Source organism: Plodia interpunctella, chromosome 3 (genome assembly GCF_027563975.2).
Source record: "Plodia interpunctella isolate USDA-ARS_2022_Savannah chromosome 3, ilPloInte3.2, whole genome shotgun sequence".
In the NCBI taxonomy this organism is placed as follows: Eukaryota; Metazoa; Arthropoda; class Insecta; order Lepidoptera; family Pyralidae; genus Plodia; species Plodia interpunctella.
Window position 1 is genome coordinate 5,777,568 of NC_071296.1, and position 26,048 is coordinate 5,803,615.

At 37.2% G+C, this 26,048-nt stretch overlaps 3 protein-coding genes across 4 annotated transcripts; 2 read left to right on the forward strand and 1 right to left on the reverse strand.

Moving 5' to 3' along the window:
* The first annotated feature begins 228 nt into the window (after window positions 1–228).
* Sf3b1 (Splicing factor 3b subunit 1) lies at window positions 229–11,918 on the forward strand. The gene is made up of 21 exons (XM_053770048.2): window positions 229–390; window positions 533–801; window positions 1,230–1,356; window positions 1,529–1,608; window positions 1,747–1,941; window positions 2,369–2,561; window positions 3,228–3,478; window positions 3,556–3,745; window positions 4,449–4,732; window positions 5,020–5,223; window positions 5,531–5,729; window positions 6,015–6,173; window positions 6,754–7,046; window positions 7,290–7,448; window positions 7,796–7,984; window positions 8,197–8,379; window positions 8,667–8,845; window positions 9,304–9,549; window positions 9,947–10,159; window positions 10,697–10,913; window positions 11,178–11,918. The coding sequence occupies exons 1-21, from the start codon at window positions 363–365 to the stop codon at window positions 11,334–11,336; spliced, it is 4,017 nt and encodes a 1,338-aa protein (XP_053626023.1). The 5' UTR covers window positions 229–362; the 3' UTR covers window positions 11,337–11,918.
* Pex23 (Peroxin 23) lies at window positions 11,911–17,079 on the reverse strand. Its single transcript, XM_053770049.2, has 6 exons — window positions 13,970–17,079; window positions 13,694–13,890; window positions 13,395–13,604; window positions 13,196–13,282; window positions 12,800–13,121; window positions 11,911–12,536 (listed from the first exon to the last, which is right to left on the reverse strand). Exons 1-6 carry the CDS (start codon window positions 16,779–16,781, stop codon window positions 12,358–12,360), a joined length of 3,807 nt encoding a protein of 1,268 aa, XP_053626024.1. The 5' UTR covers window positions 16,782–17,079; the 3' UTR covers window positions 11,911–12,357.
* A 455-nt stretch (window positions 17,080–17,534) lies between these two features.
* Window positions 17,535–25,889, forward strand: LOC128683935 (uncharacterized protein). Of its 2 annotated transcripts, none has more exons than XM_053770050.1 (18): window positions 17,535–17,914; window positions 18,829–18,919; window positions 19,087–19,197; window positions 19,510–19,651; window positions 19,758–19,927; window positions 20,051–20,223; window positions 20,378–20,717; window positions 20,943–21,118; window positions 21,469–21,572; window positions 21,977–22,158; window positions 22,475–22,621; window positions 23,007–23,176; window positions 23,507–23,669; window positions 23,959–24,124; window positions 24,254–24,393; window positions 24,919–25,087; window positions 25,216–25,481; window positions 25,669–25,889. In XM_053770050.1, the coding sequence occupies exons 1-18, from the start codon at window positions 17,895–17,897 to the stop codon at window positions 25,756–25,758; spliced, it is 2,820 nt and encodes a 939-aa protein (XP_053626025.1). In that variant the 5' UTR covers window positions 17,535–17,894; the 3' UTR covers window positions 25,759–25,889. The 2 variants fall into 2 exon arrangements, with proteins under 2 accessions (XP_053626025.1, XP_053626026.1); XM_053770051.1 differs by having other exon boundaries at window positions 19,773–19,927.
* Window positions 25,890–26,048: the final 159 nt, after the last annotated feature.

Consider the following 26,048-nt stretch of genomic DNA (forward strand, 5'->3'; position numbering starts at 1 on the left):
GAAAACGTTTTGATTTACTATGTTATGTTTTGTGTAACTGGCACTAAGCACTTTGGCTGGTTTTTCGAGGGTGTCAACAAAACTTTCTAACGCGCCCTTCTAAATCTATATTCTATCTAAGAAAAAGAGACAAACAAAATCGAAGTTCACTATTCTACGAATGTTATTATTTTATTCTGGCTGTAGAATGAGGTATGCTTTGCTCAAGAGGCAAACAAAAAATAATGTCATTTTTGACAATAAACGTCAATAAAACAATATGGACGGACGCGTCTGCTAATTCTGGGGCGAGTTTATTATATAGAATATTAGCGAAATAAGGTTTCTCAACATATTATTGTGGAGTCCATGACATCATTATAATGGATAAAATACCTAGAACACATGAAGGTAAGCTAGATACGATACTTACTTAAAATCAAATGGTTGCTGTCCATTTCACTCTCTCAGGTTGATAATCTCATATCCTGTGTTCAGATCAAATGAATTGAACTAAATCAACAGCCTCATATATTCATTTCTTTATTTTTAGCTATCGAAGCTCAGATTAGAGAAATACAATCTAAAAAAAATGAGTTACCAGAAAATGGATCCAACAAGGGTGTGTCTCTTGGGGAGACCTATTATGATAGTGATATTTATGATAATGCTGGACAAGGTGGTAAATCAAGGTACGATGGCTACGTGACCTCAATTGCTGCAAATGATGAAGTTGAAGATGAAGATGTGGAAAATGTACCTATATCACAAAAAAGGGCAGGTTATACTGCCCCAGCTTCTCTGCTGAATGACATAGCCCAGGTAAATTATTCTGTCATGTACATACATATCACATCATTGTATTGTTATAAAACAGTAATTTAAAATATGTAGAAACAGGAGCGGAAATGTACTTGCCACTAAATGAAATACCAATATATTTTTGTATTGTGTGGTTAATAGACCTTTGAATAACAAATAAATACATACAATCATTTATTTATCATTCATTCATCATTTATTTTATAAAGTACAATTTAAATAAAAATAAAAAACAAAAATAATATGATATTTTCAAGAAACACACACATACCGATTTTAATGAGGCAAGTAAGAAATGTTATCCTTTTACCTTCAATGTATAAGCAGAAGAAATGGCCCCACAAACTAAATTGTAGATTATTCAGCAAGAAATAACATGGAATTTGTTTTATTGATACTTGTATTTTAAAAATTGCTACTGTTTTTAGAGTGATAAAGATTATGATCCATTTGCTGACAAAAGAAGGCCAACCATTGCGGACAGAGAAGATGAATATCGTCAGAAACGGCGTCGGATGATAATATCACCTGAAAGAATGGACCCATTTGCTGAAGGTAAGATATTATCATTTTAAATGTATTTGTACAAGTTTATATTGTGTCTAGATAGTTGTTACTCAATAATGCTAGATTTACTAGACCTGAACTAAACACTTACATTTGATAAGGTGCCATATAAATATGTACACATATATGAATTAGCATATAAAAATATTAATTTTTGCAGGTGGCAAAACACCAGATGTTGGATCAAGAACCTACACAGAGATTATGAAAGAACAGTATCTGCGAGCTGAGGAAACTGAAGTAAGTAATTTTTTAAAATACTTGATTTTACTTACTACACTCATTTTATTTTTGAGCAGATTTTCTTAGAAATATATATTTTTTAATATAGCTTATTGTAAAGTATCAATATTTATTGTATCTGTCTTATATTTTTAGCTCAGAAAAAAGCTTTTAGAACGTGCCCGAGAAGGGACATTGAAGCCAGTGGCTCAACCAAATGGGGAATCTGCCAAATCAGCTCCAGCAAAACGTAAAGGTCGATGGGACCAGAGTTCTGATGACACACCATCTGCCAAGAAACCAGCCTCAGCTACTCCAAGTTCTCAAGCTACTCCATCCTGGGATAATGAAGTATGGACATTTATCACATTACAATTACCAAGCAAAAGTTACTAACACTTATTAATGAGAGGATAATATTGTTGGTTATGTTTATTGAATAATAGATACACAGCTTCTGCAGCTGTGGCTATATCAGACTGAATTAAAAGTTAAAATTATGCACTAATTACTGCAACACAGGTAATTTTTAAGGTCCAATATCCATGATCATATGAATGGATATCATACATTGCTGGTTTTCCTTGCGGTAAATAAAGTTCTTATACAAACTATGCAATGAAACTCAGACTGATATAAACTAGATTCAGTTATTTAGAAATTAGACCTTCACAGGCACATTTCACGTCACGTTTTTCACGTCTAAATTTAGTAATATTTACCAAAGCTACAAACTAGTAGTATATAGCCAGCATTGTGTAAATATGTATATATTTAGAGAGGTGCATGGGAAGAGACGCCGGGGGCGGGCGGGCGCGGCGGGGAGACGCCGGGCGCGACGCCGTCGGCGCGCGTGTGGGACGCCACGCCGGGACACGCCACGCCCGGACACGCCACCCCCGGCCGCGACACGCCCGCGCAACACGCCTCGCGACGCAACCGCTGGGACGAAACTCCCAAAACTGACAGAGGTATTATTTATATCACCACTAGCACGGCTCGGTTTCGCACGAGATCTTTACAGAAGGTTTATCTTATACATACCTTGAATAAATTGTCTAATAACAAAAAAAAAGCTCTGAAACAACTCTTTATTTAGCAACCCGGACTTTTTTTTTAAGTAGTCCCACTATGTTGTAAAAAGCTTTTTAGGGCCTATTTTAGCACTTTCGGTTAAAATATCATATTGCAATCTAACAGATAAGCTAACTCGTAGATAATGCCTGAAGCGATTTGCCAGACACTACGGGTGTCTTGTGAAACAGAATTTTTAATGGTATCTGTTTAATATGTTACACTTAGGCTAAGAAACAGTCCTTACCTAAATAAAGATATTAGAAGACAATAATTAATGGCCATACTATTCGATTGCAGCTTGTGTAAATATTTGTTGGTTGATAAATCCATCAATATCTTTACTTATAAATGTGACAGTATTGTTTGTTAGTTCTTCTTTCATTTCAAAACGCAAAGTTGAATTGAGGTGATTTTTGGTGTGAAGATGATAGAAGAACTGAAGAGTAATATAGGTTATTTATTGTCCCGAACAGAGTCTCGGGCAGCACCTAGTTATTTTTTATTACAACACATTTATACCTTACCTTACATACATTTATACCTTAATAAAAATTTAACAGAAACTCCGGGACATAACAGCGGTTGGGCAGAAACTCCGCGCACGGATCGCGGTAGCGGCGTAGACACAATACAAGAGACACCGACGCCTGGCACTAAACGACGATCGCGTTGGGACGAAACGCCCGGCGCCACGCCCGCCGCCGCCACGCCCACGCCTTCCCACGCCACGCCCTCGCATGCCACGCCATCGCACGCCACGCCCTCACATGCCACGCCCACGCCGCATACGCCGGTATTTACGCCGGGAGGAGTGAGTATGACTTCTGAATATGTATTTTTATTACGATTTCCAGTCAACATATTATTAATGCTTTATAACTTTTCCAGTCAACTCCGGTAGGAGTGAAGGCTATGGCCATGGCGACGCCGACGCCGGGCCACGTGGCCGCCATGACGCCCGAACAACTGCAAGCCTACCGCTGGGAGAAAGAGATAGACGAACGGAACCGACCCTACACTGACGAAGAACTGGATGCCATGTTCCCTGCTGGGTACAAGGTTTTACCCCCTCCGGCCGGTATGTCTTTCTATGCGTATTTATATGTTTATACTTTTATTTCCTTACTATACTTTGTAAAATTTGGGATTATTTTAATTGATATTCCTATGTTGAGTAACCACATCCTACATTTTACAAAATTGACATTAGAAATCTGAGGATGAACACCATAGTCATTAATTAACGCTTTAGTTTCAGGACACATGTATAAAACAAAGACAACACCGTAAGGATATGTAACATCGCAGTGGAGTTTCGCATACATGTGTTTTTAAATTTCAAACAGAATGAATACATATTAAATTACTCACTTTTTCTTTCAGATGAATGATGACAATAAGGCTTTACGGTGTCATACCTGGATAGTCTTCAGATAGCTTAAATCAGTCGCAGAGTTTTTTTTTAAGTTAGAGACATATTTCATTAGGACACCAGTGGTGGCGCAACTAGTCGGTATACATATTAGTTACTCCTTTATGTGAGGTAATTGTGGGTTGATCAGTGTTTAAAGCTATCAAGCGCACCACACATCAATGGCATACTATTAAGCAGCTGTAATGCGAAAGCGGTTTTTAAATTTCTGCCCTAATTTTCTCTCAAAGTCTCTGCTATGTCCAATTCGTTCGACCGCCACGGCGCCGCCACGGTGTCCCAGTGCTAAGTTTGCATGCGACCCTCAATTTCAATAGACAATATAGTAACTCCACATATATTTGCCCAGGTTATGTTCCGATTCGCACGCCGGCTCGTAAGCTGACCGCAACGCCGACGCCTCTGGGCGGTACCCCAATCGGCTTTTTCATGCAGACGGAGGAGGGCGGCGGGGCGGCGGCGGCGGCGGCGCGCCTGCTGGACCCGCAGCCCAAGGGCGGCCAGCAGCTGCCCTTCATGAAGCCGGAGGACGCGCAGTACTTCGACAAGCTGCTGCTCGACGTCGACGAGGACGCGCTCTCGCCTGACGAGCTCAAGGAACGCAAGATCATGAAGCTGCTGCTTAAGATTAAGGTGGGCTCACTTGACAAACAGGAGAGAGTGTAATTACACGGTACGGCAAAACACCTCAAGCCATAAAGTAGACAACGTGCGTATGACACCTCTGGTGATATGCGGAACTGAGGCGAAACTCTAATTAGATGAAGAAGCTCGCATACTTGTTGGTTGAAATGTTAAATATTTATGTATCTCCATTTATTGATTTATCAATTACAATTTTTTATAATGGGTTGAATCATTTTAGTGTAGTCTAAATTTTATTTTACACCTACACAAACAAAACAATGTTTTATTTATAGAACGGAACGCCTCCGATGTGCAAAGCCGCGCTACGCCAGATCACGGACAAGGCGCGGGAGTTCGGCGCGGGCCCGCTGTTCAACCAGATACTGCCGCTGCTCATGAGCCCCACGCTGGAGGATCAGGAGCGACATCTGCTGGTCAAGGTCATCGACAGGATCCTCTACAAGCTGGACGACTTGGTCCGCCCTTATGTACACAAGGTTAGTATAATGTTTACAACACAAATCCAAAATGAATTCGAATCTAATCTTAGAATTCATAATTTATAATATTATTGTCAGACATAGGTATGCCAAAAATGTATACTCATGTTTGACAAGGAGTTAGATTTTCATGAAATTTACGAATAAGAGAAACTGGTGAATTAACGAAAATGACAAATTAGCGAAAATAAGTCATGATCGACCAACTCATTTAAATATCGAATTGAATCTTGGAACACAAGGATGAGATTAAATGAGCATGGATAGATTATTATCAGCACACATGAATATTTGTATTATCCAGATTCTAGTAGTGATTGAACCGCTCCTGATCGACGAGGACTACTACGCGCGCGTGGAAGGCAGGGAGATCATCTCGAACCTGGCGAAGGCGGCCGGGCTGGCCACCATGATCTCCACCATGCGGCCCGACATCGACAACATCGACGAGTACGTGCGGAACACCACGGCCAGGGCCTTCGCCGTCGTCGCCTCCGCTCTCGGTGAGTTCCAATTCGAAACATTTAACATAAACGTTAATTACTATTCCACTATCCGGGCTCAGTGACCCAAAAATCACGAGTTGGTCGGGTTTTACAAAGCTTCCCCAGTGACAGAGCTCAAACAACATCTAATACAAAACCAAAATTTAATGCAAAATTTAAAACCGATCTGGCATTTCGTCGTTGCTTAGGAGGGCCGCAGTCAACGTGTGGTAGAATAAAATCAATTATCTAGTGTAACATGATTTTTATATTTTTGTTAATATAAATCTCTGAATTTCTCAGGTATTCCATCCCTGCTACCGTTCTTGAAGGCCGTGTGTCGCTCCAAGAAGTCGTGGCAAGCGCGACACACTGGTATCAAGATCGTGCAACAGATCGCTATTCTGATGGGCTGTGCCATACTGCCCCATCTCAAGTCGCTTGTGGAAATTATTGAGCATGGTAAGTTCTATACAACAGAGTTATTATAATGGAAATTACGCATTTTTAGGAATAAATAAATATATTAGGACAAATTACACAGATTGAGCTAGCCCCAAAGTAAGTTCTAGACTTGTGTTATGGGACACTAATTCAACGATACTATATTTTATAACATTTACATATATAGATAAACATCCAAGACCAGGGCCAATTAGAAAAATATCATTTTCCATCATGATCCGACCGGGGTCGAACCAGGGGCCTCTCGGTTCAGAGGCAAGCACTTTACACTGCGCCACCGAGGTCGTCAAATATAAACATTGGAAATATAAACACAAAATCATTTCAGTATTTGTGGAGTGATTATAATTGTCATTTTACAAAATAATAATAAATGTATTTCACTTTACGCCATACTAATCTAGTATCACGACACTAGCTTAGTACTTTATGGGCTGTACTTAACTACAGACACACAGGTCTGATGGACTCAATCACTGAGGGATAAAAAAGCAAGTGAAAACAGGGTATCGAACCCAGAATCTCCAAGCAGGCGTTTACTGTAATGAATACATACAAGTTGATCAATTTATTACAGGATTGGTCGACGAACAGCAAAAAGTTCGTACAATCACTGCGCTGGCGAGCGCCGCGCTGGCCGAGGCCGCCACACCATACGGCATCGAATCATTCGATTCCGTACTCAAGCCTTTATGGAAGGGTATCAGGACCCATAGAGGAAAGGGTCTCGCTGCTTTCCTTAAGGCTATCGGTTACCTCATCCCTCTCATGGACGCTGAATATGCAAACTATTATACTCGTGAAGTGATGCTTATCCTTATTCGTGAGTTTCAGTCACCTGATGAGGAAATGAAAAAGATTGTGTTAAAGGTAACCATTTTCTTTTCTTTTTGTACATTACAGTCATTATGACTATTACAAGTATACGTATTATACATACATGGTAATAACTGTAATGTTTTCAATGTGTTTGCCAAGTTTTCGTAAGCAAATTTTCACAAAAAATAAGTTCATAACGACTATTTTTCTTTGTTGTAGTAGTAGAAAACTTCAGGAATAAGAGTCTTATTCCTGAAGTTTTCTAACTAAATCTGTGTATCTGTATCGTTGTAGGTAGTGAAACAGTGTTGTGGAACGGACGGTGTGGAGCCACAATACATCATGGACGAGATCTTGCCGCACTTCTTCAAACATTTCTGGAACCATCGCATGGCCTTGGACAGACGTAACTACCGACAACTCGTAGACACCACTGTTGAAATTGCTAACAAAGTAGGTATAAAATATAATCCATACTTTTATAATATCTGACCTTTTGTAGTTCCACCTTATAATGGGAACACTTCATATCCTCCCGTGGATGTGATAAGAGGCGATTAAGGGACACATAAACAAGCAACAATAGCATTCCCAAACAGTGTTTATGTCAGGCAAGCGGCTGGCTGTCAACACACTGCCCCAAATGTAACGAGGAATAAAAGAAAATGAAATAATAAGAATAAGAGATACTAATCTTTTTCTCTCTCATGTTCATTAATTCTGTATTTAGATGTGTGTTGTGTGATATTTTTAATATGTATTTGAGATGTTTTTTTTCTATAATAATGATTGTTTTTTAGGTCGGTGCCTCTGAAATAATAAACAGAATCGTAGATGATCTGAAAGACGACAATGAACAGTACAGAAAGATGGTGATGGAGTCTATAGAGAAAATCCTGGCTAACTTGGGTGCGGCCGACATAGATTCCAAACTGGAGGAAGCCTTGATCGACGGTATTCTATACGCGTTCCAGGAACAGACCACAGAAGTAAGTGTACTTTATGATTGATTCTTGTTTGTCTTCCTTTCACGTGAAAACATACTATTAGATTGAGGTATTTGAGGTTGTTTTTGGTGTATTGATAGTTATTTACCAAATTTTACTATAAATGTTGTCGAGTTTCATTATGTGCATGCATTTTTACATTTTATTAAATACACAGACAAGTACAACAAGTATTACATTTTTGAATGTTTCAGGACGTGGTGATGCTGAACGGTTTCGGCACGATAGTGAACCAGCTGGGCAAGCGCGTGAAGCCGTACCTGCCGCAGATCTGCGGTATCATCCTGTGGCGCATGAACAACAAGTCTGCCAAAGTGCGCCAGCAGGCCGCAGACCTCATCTCCAGGATTGCTGTCGTCATGAAAACCTGCCAAGAGGTGAGAAGCCCTAATACATCTGTGAGATGTGTAAATTTATTTATTTATCTGCACTGAGGAAATATTTAATAAAATATTTATGCATTTATGCATGATGTAATTTATGGATAGACATTTATATATCACAAGCTAACGAGTAGAAGTAATAGTTTCAACAAAGCTATATAATGCTATTTTTATATAAATCATCATTGTATATCATTAAATTAAATATTATGCAATATATTTAATTATGTTACCTCTTACTCCAACTATTCTAACTACTCCAATATTTCAAAATATTACAGGAAAAATTGATGGGCCATCTTGGTGTAGTTCTTTACGAATATTTGGGCGAGGAGTACCCGGAGGTGTTGGGTTCCATCTTGGGCGCTCTGAAGGCCATCGTCAACGTCATCGGCATGACCAAGATGACACCGCCGATCAAAGATCTCCTCCCGAGGCTCACACCAATCTTGAAGAACAGGTAGGTTAAACGAAATATGTTTTACTAAGTTGATCAGAAACGCATTCCATTTTTTTTTCGAAATTAAGCAAGTTTAATTAATTTATTTTATAACATATTGATCCACCTAGAATTACCATTTATTGGATTTTTTTGTAAACTTTATTGCACGAAAAAAACATAGAAAAAAATAGAAAAAGAGACGCATACAAAGGTGAATTCTTGGTTGAATTGAAGTACCAAGCAAGAATTTTAAAGAGAAAACATAATAACTATCTTATTTGCATAGCACATATTTTAATAACAAAAAAATAATTTAAATAAAGATGAGAATAACGAATACTATTTATTTATTCTTACCATTATTTTTGACTTGATTTTTTGTTTATTTTATCTTTTTGGGATATTTATTAAAACTTGATTTACCGTAGCGACTGAGCTGAAAAGGTCATAATCTACATGACTTATTTCTATTACAGACACGAAAAAGTGCAAGAAAACTGTATAGATTTGGTCGGTCGTATCGCGGATCGCGGCCCCGAGTTCGTGTCTGCGCGGGAGTGGATGCGGATCTGCTTCGAGTTGCTGGAGCTGCTGAAGGCGCACAAGAAAGCCATCCGGCGAGCGACCGTCAACACATTCGGTTACATCGCCAAGGCTATTGGACCCCACGACGTGCTGGCCACGCTGCTCAACAACTTGAAAGTACAGGAACGACAGAACAGGTATTATGTGATATAATAATCTAACTAGCCAAAGGGGCTAAATAATTTAGATCTTTCTGTCAAAGGAACTTCATTAGAACTGCTCTCAATTATTTGTAATAATTTCAGTTATTTATAAATATTTGTAAAAGTTTCCAACGAGAGTCCCAAATATTTCATTTCATTTAAATCCCTTCAAAAATAGTTTCAAAGAAGAATAAAGAACTTATTCTTATAATTAACACGGAAGAGCAGGTTCTGGTTCCTAAACTCTATTCTATTATCTATATTCTATTTATAATGGGTTTTATATTTGACTAATGTTATAACTTTATTGTACGAAAAATTTGTACACAGATAAAATTTATACAATAATGGTACATGTACAACAGCGGGTTTATCCCATTTTATTTTACAGAGTATGTACTACGGTAGCCATCGCCATCGTCGCGGAGACTTGTTCTCCGTTCACAGTGTTGCCCGCTTTGATGAACGAATACAGAGTCCCGGAGTTGAATGTGCAAAACGGAGTCCTAAAGTCCTTGTCCTTCTTGTTTGAATATATTGGAGAGATGGGCAAGGATTATATTTATGCTGTTTGTCCGCTATTAGAAGATGCACTCATGGACAGGTAAAAATTTCGTAATATTTGTTGTTGTTTATCAAGTTGATTGTCAAATAATGTAATTTATTGTAGTAGTGAAAAATGCAGTCCTTTAGTTCGGAAGTTATTTTTTTTGTACCCTTGTAAATTTGTCCTTTTTTATGTTGAACTGTACTTATTGGTAGTAAATATATCTGAATTGTAGACAGATAAAACTATAGATTTCGTCATATCTTTCGTTTCGTATAAGAAAGAAATATGTATCAAAAGAGAATATACGTGAAGAAACGGCACAGAAGAGTGCTAATATATCCTGCTTTTGTTCATCTGCTGCTTTGTAAAAGATGGGCCGGGAAGTTGCATGGACATATTGAACATGTTCGCATCAATTTCCCAGGGTAACATTTATTTTTCTGTGATCAAGGATGTCCTCCGTAATTCAAATTACATGTAAGCTGAAAAAAGTAACAAACAAATAAACTTATTTTCACATTTTTAATATTAGTTAGCATACACCGAATTTGAAGGAGGTCTTATTGATAAAGTAAATGCTTGACACAACAGGGACCTGGTGCACCGGCAGACGGCGTGCGCGGCCATCAAGCACATGGCGCTGGGCGTGTTCGGGTTCGGATGCGAGGACGCGCTCGTGCACCTCCTCAACCACGTGTGGCCCAACATCTTCGAGACCTCGCCGCATCTCGTGCAGGCCTTCATGGACGCCGTCGAGGGCATGCGCGTGGCGCTCGGGCCCGTCAAGATCCTTCAGTACGCCCTGCAGGTATACTCTGCTGTGCCGACTTAGCGTGACTTGCGCGTTGGAGTTTTTTGGGGAGCGAAAGAAAAAGAGCAAAAGCTAGTCCTCACGTTAAAAATTCGGTCATGGGATTACTTACCAAAAATGTTACTCGAGGTCCTCTGTACTTCGACATTTTTTTGAAAGCGTATTGAACCGTTGGTCCTAATTCTATAATAAATCAAAAAGTCCTAAAAAATCAATTTGGATCTGTAAAATTACTTTTAAACTAATGTTTTTTTGTTTTAGGGTCTCTTTCACCCGGCGAGAAAAGTTCGTGACGTTTATTGGAAAATCTACAACACGCTTTACATCGGTGGACAAGACGCTCTGGTCGCCGGATATCCAAGAATACAAAACGATCCCAACAATCACTTCGCACGATATGAGTTGGACTACATATTGTAATAATTATATAATTTGTTAAGCTTAAGTTAGATATTGTTTGATTTATGTCATAAAGTCATAATCGTAGATTTAACTTGTCGCGATTACAACAACTCATTTTTGGCATTGAATGATATGGCCTGATGAAAGCATCGCTGCTGTTGAATAAGTTTGTAAAGTAAATGATTGCCGGGTCATGTAGGTATTTTTAACACACAGTAATCTTCTAGAGATCAAAGCATTAAGATCAAAGCCTTGCCATTACATTGTTACTAGAGTCCTCGCCACGAAATCAGTCACGCGGGTAAATGGAGAACTATCAATAGCGACTGCGTCTCCAGAACTTTTTCGTGCCGCGGTAATTCATTTCCGCTTTTTTGTGAGACAAGACTTGACATATACAAGCAAGTTAAACATAGACTTTGAAAGAAAATATTTGAATTTGTTATAAAAGCGAAACAAAAACAACCGGGCGTAAGAAGTCGTGTAGATTAAAATTATAAAAGTTAAAGTTTTTTCAATACATGGAAAACTACTGATCACAACACAAAAATGTAAACATTTTCGGGAGTTTTTAAATAAAGGAAGATGAAAATTCAGTAATACTTTGTTTTATTTACTTTACAAGCAAAAGCGGTCGTTACACTTGATTTTTCCATCAGTTGACTAGAATTATACAAATGGTTTTTGTTGCCAATCTTAAAATTATCAATAAATACCGATTTATAAATAATTTTACAAAATAATGTCTTTTTGGTACGAGTACGGGTTCTATAAGAAATAAACACTTATAAAAATTATATCAAAATTTACTTAAAACATTTCTTTGCAGAAAGAATTTTTGGTCAATATTGTCCCGTTAAAAGAATTAGGTCTTGCTATTTATGGATTAAGGCTTATAATTAAATAGACAATTCTAAATAAGAGTAATAAAAAGTAAACAATTATAAAAATAAAAAATTGGAAGATAAAATATCACGGATGTTTTAAGCTGATAAAATTTAACTAGGAGATCATTAATAGACATCGCTTATAACTAGAATTAGGGGGGGCTTCCTCTAGCGGACACGTGCAGGAGAGGACCCGGGTGCACGCGCTGCCAGGTGGAGCCACTAGCGTTGTTTGCCGTCACGCCCAGCCTCCGGTAAAGCGTTCCTTCCACGCTCACGGCCCAAACCTCATTATTCATAGTAGACACAGTCTTGAAAAATAGATCACAATCTGAAAGTCAAATTTGAACATTTACTATAATATCTTTTGCTGCGTCTATTTCTCGGTAACAATAAATAATACAACTAATCCTTCGACAGGAATTATGATTCCTGTCGAAGGTTTAGTGTCTGTCTAATATCTATTGATTAAAATCACATGAAAATCCGTGCAGCAGTTTTTGAGTTTGTCGCGAACAGACAGACGGAAGCGGCAGAGGACTTATATTATAATATGTCAGTACGAGAATTACAAATAAGGGATAAGAAAATTACCTGACAAATATTTCCAGTTCTTGCCATCCTGATTTTCATTTGAAACTTTAGTTCTTATTGCTATAGAACCGTTTGATAGGAGCACCCAGGCTGCACTCTTATTTAGTGATACAGCTTTAGCTCCTACAGACGATTTGTGACTCAGAGGATAGGTACTTTTTGGAGACTCGATCAGCTTCCAATTTGATCCGCCTGGCGTTTCTTTAGTAATACCATCTCTATAGTAGAGTTCTCCTTTTCTTCCCACAGCCCAAACAATAAAATTAAATGTACTTATTGCTATCAGCATCTGAGGATTTTTTATATTTTCCCAGTGAAGTCCCTAAAATAAAAAAATATATAATAGTTTTACAAAAGAAATTATTTGTTGTAAGCTAATAAACACATAGTATTTACCGCTGGAGTTGTAGCAGTCACCCCTGTACGATAAATTGCATCGCCACCCAAAGTGACGCCCCACACCACTACATACTCGTCATCGCTCTGGAAATTTATAACTTTATAAATATACCATCTATATCAGTATCTTTAGAAAATTATACCACTGCTCATTGTAGTCTACTACATAGTACTCTAAAATTCTAGAATTACATACCCATACAGATATATCTAGCAGTGCTGTGCTCCCTGCTCGCAGCCAAGGCCCCTCTGTGATTATTTGTGCCTTTCTGTACCATCTACGCCGACGAACGCAGTCGGTAAAAACCTTTTTCCCATGGTAAGGCGCTGGAAAGTCCGTAGCATATTGCCATCCATCATTATCAACTCCTCCAGGCGTGTTGTAGTCAATCATCCATTCAGATACCTAAATGAAACATGATGTAAATTACTACATTATTGAAATGGCAGTTATTTTGAAAATAGCAGTTAAATTAATAATGTATGTGGATTTACCCAGTGCCAATGACGGTTTATGAGTTTCGTATGTTCACGGGTCCTTTTTTGCTTGCCAGTGATATCACTCCACATATACCTATCAGTAGGGAGACCGGTGCATGTGTAACCAGAAATCGGATTCCACCTTTGGTTTTCATACACGCAATAAGTTTGGGTGTCTGTCATGGAGTTTATGCCTTCATTGCCATTTAATCCTGTAACAAAAAATAATATTATGAATAGTAAGCAACAATATATAGAAAGTTGATTTTAATGAAAATTTTCTTTTGATACCTTTAAGCATGCCTCCACCCCAACCTCCTGTATATATCCAAACGCGATGGTCATGAGATATGCCCCAAACTATTCCATTCTGGCAAGTCTCTACTCGACGAAGGTAACCCCCTATCATACGCCAAACCATTTCTTCTGGTCCTATAATTACACTTGTTGTAGAGTATTCCATGTTGTAAAGTTTCACAGAACCTTGCACTTTTACTGCAGTAATACTTTCTGGACTAAATCTATGCTCGTAAGAGCAAAATGTTTTATCATTAATATTAATTTTAAAATTATGCGAGTTACACTTAATCATAATAGAAAATTCTTGTCCACGTGTCAATGTTAATGGATGTCGCTCTTCCACTCCCCAATTCCCTGATATTTTAGTATTACAGACTACTGTACTTTCATCAAATCTTAGATCAAAATGGAGTGGAATTTCAGTAATTTCAGTTTCAATTTTATGTCTCTGTTTTTTTATTTCTGGGCCTTGAAGATTAATGTGAAATCTTTTTATTTCGTCATTTATGCAACCCGACAATTTTAGAGTACTTCCTGGAGAAAAGTTGTTGTTTAAGTTTGTGGTATAACCAGATAAAATGTTTTTGCCAAAAACTTGAAATTCTTTGGTGTAAATACCATTTTTTTCACTATTAATTTTGGTTGGCAAAGGATCCCAATTTAGAACATCTCCAGAACTTGTGACAGCCCAAACAGAACTTGCAGATGGTTTTCCAGACAATCCATTAATTTCTGATACTATTCCTACTAAAACACTCAGCCACTCTTCTTGTTCCATTTCTGATATAAACTGAATTTTAATGGTATTTTTATTGTGCCTTGGGACAGTTAAAACAATTCTGGGGCATCCAGGTTCTGAGGAAGTAAATATGGAGTTGACTTCTCCCAAATTAAGTATAAATTGAATAGTACCATCAGGCTGGAAAACAGACAGTGTTCCTGTATTTTCTAAAGCATGCCAATAAAGAGATAGTATACAGTCTTCTGTAGTATTATTTATACTAACAAGTCTTGCTTCACAACTTCGTGTCCAGCCTTTTTCTTCAATAGCAATTCCATAGTTCGAAAGATCTATGTCTTGGTCATTATTTCTACTTTTCAATGAATTGAGTATTTGAAGTCGCCATTTAGCACTTAAATCAGAATTGTGGGCATTATGAGAATCTGCAAACCAGTGGGGTGGCTGCATAGTATCTACAGAACATGCTCCAGCATCAACAAAAGCCCAGGTGGTGTCACATGTACCCCATGCAGTTTGACTAACTTCCTCATCAAAATACATGCCAGAATCAACATCAAACACACTGCTATCACTGTCTGGTTGAGCCTCCATGCCAACAACTGATCCTACACTTCGTACTGGACTCCAAGCACGAGGATTTTTCAAAGTTGTCTCATAACTCTTTCCTGTTAAATCGATGTTTTCAACATTTGTATTTCCCTTGGGGCGTACCTCCTTGGGAGGCTTAATTGGCAAAGTATGTTCTATAGGTGCTGAATGAGACTCTTCCCAAGAATTATGCAGGTGAATATTAGTCTTAAGTTCTGGAATTGTTTCATTTAACATATTGAGGCTATGATGTTTGGCATTTGAAGCTGATGAAACAACACTAGCTGAACTAGATGTACGGCTCAGTTGCATATTGGCTTGAACCATTCTCCAACGTTTTCCAGTCAGTTCTGCTGGAGTAATACCACTTCTCCAATATATGCACTTGTCAGTTTCGCCAATTGCAAATACTTGGTCATTTATTCCAACTGACAAATGTATCATATTCCCTGTAATTTCCAACCAACCAGTACCCATTGCAGCAGTTTCAGAATTTCCAGCAGTATTGCCGTCTATACCTTTTCTGAACCATACTCTTGCATCTGAACTAGTGGCCCAGACAGCATTATAACCAACAGATATAACTGACAATTTTGTTTCAGTAGGTGATTTTACTTCTAGCCAAGCTTCTCCAGTCAGGCAATCCTTAGTAACTCCTTTTCTAACAATAGCTCTACCAGTCCACAGCAAAGCCCAAACAAGCCCTGTAGGGCTTACCGAAATTTGTTTGATATCACAGTTGGGTGGAATGCTTATGTTAATCCATTTTAATCCTTCCGGCGAAGTTGTGCTGACACCTGACCTGAACATTACTCTTCCATGTGCTGTGATTGACCATACTGCTAGAGTGCCAGGAGCTGCATAAGGGATTTGATTGCCTCCAATACTAACATCTATGAAAGGTTCTTGTGTAGGATCTTTGTGCAAAGGAGCTATAGCACACCATGAGTTCATAGCACTGAATTTTCTATAACGAATCCACTTCCTTCTTCTGACGCATGACTTCCATTGTTTAACTGGGCCAAACTGAGCAGGAAAATCAACTGCATAGCTCCATCCATCATGATCTAATGGCTGCCCATCTAATGTAAGTTCCAGCTGCCAATCTCCTTCCCATTGCCAAGCCATAGATGGAAGTCTAATATGATCAATTGATCTATCTTTGGTGCCATCTTGAGAAGAAAAATGATACCTATCTGTTGGAAGCAATCTACCACTGAATCCTTCCAATGGTAACCACCTTTCATTTTCATAAGATTCTTCTTTCACACGAATTGGAATCTCTAATCCATGTACATGCAGATATATCTGTCTATCACCACCTACAGCCCATAAATGATGTGGTACAGCAGATAATGTTTTGAACTCCAAACCAAGATACATAAACTCTCTCCAACATGATCCACTGGTCGATAGTGCATAGACTTTACCTTCATTGTTAATGGAAAACAACAATGAGCTACTAACTGACATTTTGGGACAATTTACTTTTAAATTTATTTATCTTGCATTATATTGTGATTCTAACTGGATAGGATAACTGATTCATTGGTTGTAGTTGCTAACCATTCCTTCTAACATTTCATCACGTTTACACTATTTGCTTATAAACGAAACTGGCTAACACTGGTTGACATCATTGCAATTTATATTTATTGTATTTTTTATAGATCGTAATATTATATTCTTGATAAAGTTCCAATTTTTGTACTGATCAGCGAAAAGTACAACAATTGCAACATTGAATGAAAAATGCAGTGCAGTCTGTTCAGGAATGTCAAAATAGTCAAACTCAAAAGTCAAACGTGACATGTATCAAATTAGTATTGCCTTATTGCAAGCATTGAGCTAGCAGTTTAGCGATGTGCCACGCCGCAAAAGTATACTGGGATACCGGATGGACGAGGACGATTCCGAGAAAATATTATTTGAGAAAAATACATCTCTACGCTCAGCACGCAGCTCAAGCAACGTCTCACACTTTGTAATCTGTTATGGTGAGCCCATGGATTTAGTAAGTACTACGGAGTACCTACTAATTCTTAGGGTGAGCCCCAGATCACACATATAAGAACATATCTGTGGCCTAGACCGTGCTAGACACGCTACGCGCCGCCCAGCCCGCCCGCAACCCAGTGGCGGGCCGCGTGTACCTAGACAAGGAACAAACATCCATGCATGCATAAATGTAATTAAAAAAATAATATGTTGACATTGAAAGTCATTATGACAAAAAGTCTGACGTGAATTTCGGATTTTTCCAATTTTTTCAAAACAAAATTAAATACCTAGATGCGCATAGATGTACCTACCTAACTAAAATACCTACTGTCTGTTAATCTGTTTATTATTTTATTACAAACATAAATTATTTTACCTATATTACGTATTTCAGTAAAACAAGAGTTTATTTATGTTCCAGAAGACATTGTTATTGTTTTTTTAATGTGCGTTCAAAGCATTACAACGTTTATTACCTTTTCGATAATGCAGTTTATGTAAAAAGGATTTTGAACAAGGGTTCACGTTTTTGTGCGTAAATAAAGAATAGTATTTAGCGTATTTGATAATATATCAGCACTAGCAATGCCTGTTTATTACGAGTGGTGAGTGCCTATGTTTTGTTCGTCATAATAGATTTGAAACTGATTAACTATTGTTGTCTGCTGTTCCCGCAGTGACCACTACTGACATGACAATATAATGCTTATTTTATTTGTAAATATTTTTCCCAATTGCCTTTGCCCAAGTGTCTTTCTAATTGAAAAAAAGCTATGTTTTTTCAACATAAAATATCCCTTTACCACACAGTAATGTTCAATCTATAAATATTATGGGTTTACTGCATGATTTCGAAAGCTGTGTGCCCGATGGCTGGTTCACCAAAACCGTTGGCTCGAGCCTCCAGGTTGCCGATGTATCACAGTTTCGACTGGCCATTGGTTTGAGTGTCCGCTTGATGTGAAGTTCAATCATAATTATATGAAATTAGTATCCCGCCCACCCATACACATTGCAATTGCATTATCTTAATCTGCCCCCTTGTGAAATATCTCTTGACTTGCTGGCATGTCGAGCCAATAGACACTCGATGGACAAGACCACAAGACCATTGCCCCAATGGCCCTTCGGTCAAGAGGACGCTCAAACCAATGGCCAGTCGAAACTGTGATACATCGATGACATGGAACATCGGCAACCTGAAGGCTTGAGCCAACGGCTTCAGTGAACCAGCCATCGGGCACACAGCTTTCAAAATCATGCAGTAAACGCAAATATTATACCTATATATGAAACAATTATAATGAATGATAGTTAGATGCAGCATGATAGGATAAGGTTATCATTTATATTATGCTAGCATAAATACATGCAAATAATAATTTTTAAACCCAATTATTTCAATACTTCCCATGTTCAAAAAAAGAGAAGTCATCTCAATATTATTTTTGTGTGGGTTTGCTATTATATTTGATTATTAATGTAATACAATATTTCCTAATGGTTATTACAATTACAGGACTTCATTGAAAACACAAAAAAATGTTAATCCAGTTTACCCCAGCTTTGAGGTCTCTAATCATCCTTTAAAAACCAATATTGTTTTTATGGTAAGTTTTGTTGTATAAGAATATTTAAAACACAAGCACTTTTCATGTAAGAAAAGCTGATAAAAGCAAATGCTTATGTCAGCATTTACTTACATATTATGTTTCTGTTATATGTGAATAGAAATTGAAATACATGATTATAATTGATTTCTTGTATTTAATTTTAGAAAAACAGTGGAAGCACTAACAAAACTTTGATAGAGAGCCTTAGTAAATGGAGTTCAGCATTTGAAGAAATAGATCCTCTGTTGAGGTTTGAACAAATGAATCTTGAAAATGTAAGTTGAATTTAAGATTAAGGTTTAACTAATGAAGATAGCAACTTTTTTATGACTCATGCAATATTACTGTGCAACTTGTTTTCACTTCAAAGTACCTAATTGTGAAACAATACAAACACGCTAGCCATATGTGTAAAATTGTAAAATTTTATTAAACTCCAGTAGTGTTAGCACAAGTTTTTATGAGACAAACTTGACTTTTATCAAATGTTATGTGGATAGTCAAAAAAATATTAAATTTTTATAAATACCAACAAGTCTAACTCAACATGGAACTGCTTGTTAATTGTTTGTCTTCTACTCTTACAGGAAATGAATCTAGATGAAAAATTAGATAAAGTTGTGAACTACACAAACTCTTGGAATACTAGGAGATCAGGAATACTGAACAAATATACAACTGGAGAAAAACTTAGCATTGTCAGCAGTTTTCTACCAGGGGGAGAAAAAAGTATGTCACTAGTATTCCATATGTATTGATAGATCATTAAATATAAATTAAATTTGACATTACATGGCACTAACATTCTTTTTTTTTTTATTATTATTTTTTTAAGTTAGTTCTTTTTCAGCTCTAATTAGACAGGTATCTAATCTCAATGAGAAAGTTAAACACAGACTAGAGCAGCTAGATGACTTTGATGAAAGCTCAGTGAGGAAGACTATGGGCTTGACTCAACAGGAGTATGTGTGTAAGATAAACATGCTTAATGACGAGATAAAGAAGGTAATAGCGTGTAACTGATCTTCAGAGATATATATTTTAATGATGTATATGTATTTCACATAAAAATATATATTTTATGTTTTAATTTAATTCTACTCTAAATAAGTGAAATTATAATTACAGGCTTGGGAGACAGAGCAAAGAGTAAAAGCTTTTAAAATTGGTATACAATGTTCAAAGTTGCTCTCTGATGTGAGTGTAATGCCATTCTACCCAAGCAAATTTGTACTAATTACTGACATATTGGACACATTTGGTAATTTAGTTTTTGACAGATTGAAGGCAAAAAGCTTTGGGTAAGATATGTTTTATTATTCATATTATTATGATAATTTGCAGTTAACTTCTCTTTTCAAACAATGGTATTAGCAAAATTTTGTGCAACAGCCAATAGAAGAGAGAGAATACTATTTGAATAAAAGTTGTATAAATATTAACAATTATTTTCAGGCCCAATGGAGGAAGAGTTGAAGACATAGATCCCACCCAGGTTCCAGAGTCAGCTAAAGAGACTTGTCAAAATTGGTTATACAAAATGGCTTCTATAAGAGAACTACTGCCAAGGCTCTACATGGAAATGTCACTTTTAAAATGCTACCTTTTCTTGTCTAAAGATGAAATAAAACCTGCAGTGGCGAGACTCACCGCCATGATCCGCGGGATAGGCAACCCGCTCGTTGCCACGTACTTACGGCTATACTTGTGTCGTGTAGCATCTAGATTATTGAGCCAAGATAGCGAGGAATTCTTTTACAGTAATTTCAAAGAGTTTCTTGAAGAATACCAACAGGTAAATTAAACTAGATCTTTTGGAGTATCATAGGATTTTTCGCGAAATAACTCCCTACGAGGAAGCGGTCGGCACTACAATACTACATTATATTGTTTTTTTAATTGTAAGCTATTATTAAATCACTAGCATTACTCAGGTAACAAACTTACTTTCGCATATATGATATTAGTTAAGATAACATACTTATATCTAAATGAACTACAGCTGTTTATTATTTTTCAGATTTTCCATCCTATGATGAAGAAAAAATATGAGACACAGCTATTGACGCCTGAAAAATATCTAAGTCTGTATGTTCCTGCCATAGACTGGCTTTTATTTGGCACGCTCAATTCCAATAAATGTAAGCTGACGCTTTTGGAACAACTACTTCAGCAGTGCGAACAAATCGAGAATAGGTAAGGAAATAATCTGTCGACTGCAACATTTTTAAAGAATGATATTGTTTGCTTCTTCACCTGCGCTTTAGAAGTCGGCGGCAGACTTAGTTTAAATATTTTGTTATATCATATCATTCTACATTTTTATTAATTAATTTTTTTATATCATTCAAATCAAATTATGAATACAAATTAACGGTATTACTACTTGTAGTAAAATTGTTGTCCATGTTACTCATGGACGTCATAGATTATATTGTCTTAGTAACACGAGATAAGACTTTTGATCTTTTCCCTAAGAATCTTCATTTGATTGCTTCAATCCAAGTATTAAACATATTTTTATAAATAATTCTTATTATTTCCAGTGAATTGCTATTAAGCTGTTTGGTGTCAGCTTTTGATTCTGAAAGTATTAATAAGAAAGCATCCAAAATATTGGAAATGATTCAAAAGTCTTCTGATAAAATGGGTAAGTTGTAGCATTAGGTCAGTCTGTTGTTTCTTTGACACTATGGTGTAATAAATCAAGGAAAAGGTAAACCCACATCCCTTAAAGCATTTGCACATTTTAGTTTTTAATAGCGGCCCCGGCTGGATGAAACCGTGATAAAACCATAATAATGTATATACCTAAACTATCCTCAGGAATTACACTATTAAAAAAACAGCATGAAAATCTGTTGCGTAGTTTCAATACATAGGGACACACAGCAGGAAACGATTTTGTTTTATACTATGTAGTGATAAATATTTTCCCTACGTCTCACATCTCACGCTCTCATCTGGGCGTATTCCTGGTGTCATTCTCAGCTGTAACACTGTGATATTAGTCGCTCTTGCTCATGCGTTTACTCTCATATATTTAAATTGTAGTGCTAATAAATGAAACGCTAACGTCCCTCGGGGAGCACCTGTGCGCGGGAGAGAGCGCGCGGCAGCTGTCGCCCGAGGTGCTGACGCAGACCTGGTGGAAGGTGGCCAGCACCCTCACGTCTCCGCTACACTTCCTTCAAGTTCTTGAACCGTGGCTCCAGTTTGCGTGCTCGCATTTATCTGTACGTAATTTTTTTATATAAAAACAAATAATAACAGGATTAGAAATATTATTTCGTAGTGCAAGAATGGTGTTTTTGGCGTAATTTCTCGTAAATAGTACTACTAGGCGCATTTGTAGCAGAAATTTTCAATTGATTTATTTTAATCATAATTATTTTGTACTTTAAAATATTTGTAAAGTACAGATGATCAATGTAATAATGGTGTCAAACGTATTGTGCACCTTACTCTCATCTAAAACCTTCAAACTAAAAAATAATTTTGTAAAGTAAATTGTTTTTTTTCCTTTGAAAAAATGGATCATTGTTTACACAGACTCAACATGTGAATATAATTCTGCGAGGGACAATCCGATACATGATCAAGTGCGGCAGACCGGCTGACGACTTCTCTGGACATTTCCAGTTCGTTATCAAAAGAATGCTGAAATCTATTCCTGATGTCGAAGAGCTATTTTTAATGGTATGTAAAGCCAAACCGTTTCTTTTCCAATTCCTTAAAATCCCGAGGAACAAAAACTATGAAGTTCCATAAAATGCCATCTGATGTTTCGTGAAGCACTATTTTGGCTGTGTTGTGTAAAGTGCATAATTTCTGTGATCAACTACTATTTCTTCATAAATTATACAACAGCGAGGGATTAGTGACCTATATATTACTAAGTTCTTTAGACCTATTATAATTAAAGTTCTATTTCACGCTATTCAATAATTTAGGATTCCTTTATCTCGGATATTTATTCTTTTACCATTCACCAGAAGATTGATATTTATTATTTTATGTGTAAATTAGTCCGCACGCACGCTAAATTTAATGCAGCTTATAATATTAAATTGTTATCTCTCAGGATGCTTTTATGCCGCTAGTGGAGTTGGTGCAGACGTCTAACGCCCGCACTCTGATGGCCAGGACCGTGCTGTCAAATTTCTTCTCTAGATACAACTCTGATCATATTGAGGACCACATCGTCATCTCCAGTTTGATGAGGCTTTGCTGTATATTGCACGATTCGATCAAGTTAGTATTTTGTTTTCCAATTCCAATTGTTCCCATATAAATGTCAGGACGGCAAAAAATTTTAGATGCATGATTTTCTATTATTTATTGTGAGTCAAAATTGAATGTCCTTAATACATTGCATTACATTAATACATTTTTTTCATAAATTTGGAGGGCCGACTCCATGTAATGTCTGAAAACGAAGTACAAGTTGATTGACTTTACAAACAAGTCAGTTCAACAGGTTTTGTGTGACAAAATGATTCTGACGTGGTAAGAATTTAGCTAGGCTCTATGGCTCGGGCGCCTTGTTTTGAGGATGTATATAAATTACTCGTATCTGTGCAGCGCGGTGACTGTTGAAGACGAGTTGAAGGTGAACGCGGAGCTGATCAACCAGCTGGTGCGCGCGGTGCACTTCCACGAGGACTTGGAGCAGCAGCTCAGCTTCTATGTTGAGTGCCGCGCCGCCTTCATCAAGCTGGATGCCGTGCTCGTCACGCTGGTTCATGTAAGTTGCAGTACGCTGTCCATTCTATAGCTGTATGTATTGCATGCATGTACTGTTGCCGCTTGCTACTTTAATGCGAGAAGCAGCTCAGCTTCCGTGTGGAGTGCTGCACATTCTACTTAATTTCGTCGAAAATTACATGCGTTACAAACGTAAAATTTTCCTCTTGAAATCAATGCATAAATATGTTTTGTCTCGTTCTGTTAATGTTGACATGACAATGACAAGACATACTTTTAACTTTTTCACTATTATGAGGGCTATAAAGTTTAGAGTAACATTCTGTTAGTGTGTGAACAAGCTGGGCACGGCGGCGGGCGGCGGGCGCTGGCTGCACCGCGCATGCGCCGCGTACAGCTCCGTGACGGTGCCGTCGCTGCGCTGCGCCCTCACTAAGGCGCACTTGTCTCTGGTCGCCGGACAGGTCGCGCTGCTCAACAACTGCGTGGTACAGGGTGAGATAGAGCCTAGAAAATCTAGTGCTACATTTTTTATGCGGCCTATAAATGGTCAATTATATTGCACAATATGAATTCTTGATCAAAATTTGAAAGTTTCAGTCACCTTGCATTCTTTCATTCCAGCGGAAGCTAATTTCAAAGCTCTTATTGGGTTAATACCTGATATTCCCGAATACATTTTAGAAGATGGACAGAAAAAGCCCACGAACATTCGAGTTGCGGGAATCCTGAGTGACTTCTTGTCAACATTATTACTGTTACCGGTAAGTATTATTTCAAAATTTTTATAATACAAGAATTAATCTGCTATTTTTTAGCATATTTAACAGCACTGTAACATTTTTGTTATTAGAGTTTACTCTTTAAGCTGAACGAGTAACTATTCAATTTGACTATTAAGTTCATAGTTTTTTTTATAAAACTTTATACGAAAATAGCAACAGATCTACGGGTTTTTTGATGATTGTGTATGTACAAATACTAGTATTTGCATGTCATGGTATAACAAAATGACAACCTATACATTCCTATAGTACTAGTCTATGACTCGTAATACAAGATAGTACAAGAGCTGCCGAAAATTTGTTTATTTATAACTACAATTTCAGCATGCCTTTAACGCTCGAGCCCCGAGTCGAATGAAAATTTAACGCCATTCTACTCAGCTATTACGCATATTACGATAAACCAGAACTAATACTCAATTAGACTACTAAACATTGTGACAATATCTTTAGTTTCGGTTTCTCCATTACAATACCCAATCTATGTGATAATTACTGTTTTAGGATAATTTGGACAGCAACTGCAAAGCATATATACTATGTGGATTTATAAAAACTATTGAAAAGATACATTGGAAGAAAACTGAGCCGCTCTACTATACAACACTACTTCGTATTCTCGATTTACTATGTGAAATGACTAGAGAAAATTATGTTCACCATATTGATTCAGGTAAGCATTATTTTGTATACCCAGAATTAATTAAGAAATATGTTTTTCATTATATCTTTGGACGGTATATAGAGATGAGATATTTAATTTACTATAATTTTGACACTAAATGTTTATTGTAATTTTAGTGATCTCAAATGATATGCTATACGGATCTGATGCGGAATTCCTAGAAGCTATCGACAAATACGCCACAAACATATGTCAGGAGTTACTAGTTGTACTGAAAATGTTGGGTGACGCGAAGGAAACGAAGAAGCAATACCACTTGGCTCTGGAACTGTTCTGGCGAGTGGTGAGGAGGGGGGACCTGACCCGAGCGCCCATGTTGAGTCTCGCCAACAATTTGTGGATGCTCTCGCAAAAGTTACAAGACTCTAATAATAGGCTAGCGGTAAGTTTATAGTTAAACTATTAGAAACTTTTAAGCTTTATTTGTTTTTGTATTATTCACAATTTTATGTGACCGTAGTTCTCATAGAATATCCTTACAAAATCCCCGATTTTCATCTTAATTTCCCCGACTTTTATTAACTGTTTAGATATCTGAAGATTTATAATTGGTTTTTGTTTCGTTCCAGAAATCAATTCTATCGACGTTAGAAAAGGATCCTTCGATGAAACCATTAATGCAGAAACTAGAAGCTCAAATTGATAATATAGCAACTTAAGTTATACGTCGCCATAGTAGTATTTAATTGTTTATAGTGTAAAAATTATGTAATGCATTTATCACATATTTAAGTAGCAGTACTATAATTTATTATTTTTGTATATAATTGCAATAAACTATTTCACATAAAAACAAGTTTTTAGAACTGTAGATACGAATTACCTAGCAACATTTTCTCTGTCTTGACTTCTGACTCGCCTAGCCTGAATTGGGATCATAAAACAGAATGCAATAGAAAATCATTAGATATGATACCTATGTCCGCGACGTTAAAAACGTGCTGACCCC

Coding starts and splice junctions, on each gene's coding strand:
- Sf3b1 (XM_053770048.2), top strand. CDS start 363: ATGGATAAAATACCTAGAACACATGAAG. Junction 802..1,229: donor TGCTGAATGACATAGCCCAG/GTAAATTATTCT, acceptor TACTGTTTTTAG/AGTGATAAAGATTATGATCC. Junction 5,224..5,530: donor TCCGCCCTTATGTACACAAG/GTTAGTATAATG, acceptor TGTATTATCCAG/ATTCTAGTAGTGATTGAACC.
- Pex23 (XM_053770049.2), bottom strand. CDS start 16,781: ATGTCAGTTAGTAGCTCATTGTTGTTTTCCATTAACAATGAAGGTAAA. Junction 13,122..13,195: donor TGACTGCTACAACTCCAGCG/GTAAATACTATG, acceptor TTTTTATTTTAG/GGACTTCACTGGGAAAATAT. Junction 12,537..12,799: donor GAACTGGAAATATTTGTCAG/GTAATTTTCTTA, acceptor TTTGACTTTCAG/ATTGTGATCTATTTTTCAAG.
- LOC128683935 (XM_053770050.1), top strand. CDS start 17,895: ATGCCTGTTTATTACGAGTG. Junction 17,915..18,828: donor ATGCCTGTTTATTACGAGTG/GTGAGTGCCTAT, acceptor TTACAATTACAG/GACTTCATTGAAAACACAAA. Junction 22,159..22,474: donor TTGCGTGCTCGCATTTATCT/GTACGTAATTTT, acceptor TTGTTTACACAG/ACTCAACATGTGAATATAAT.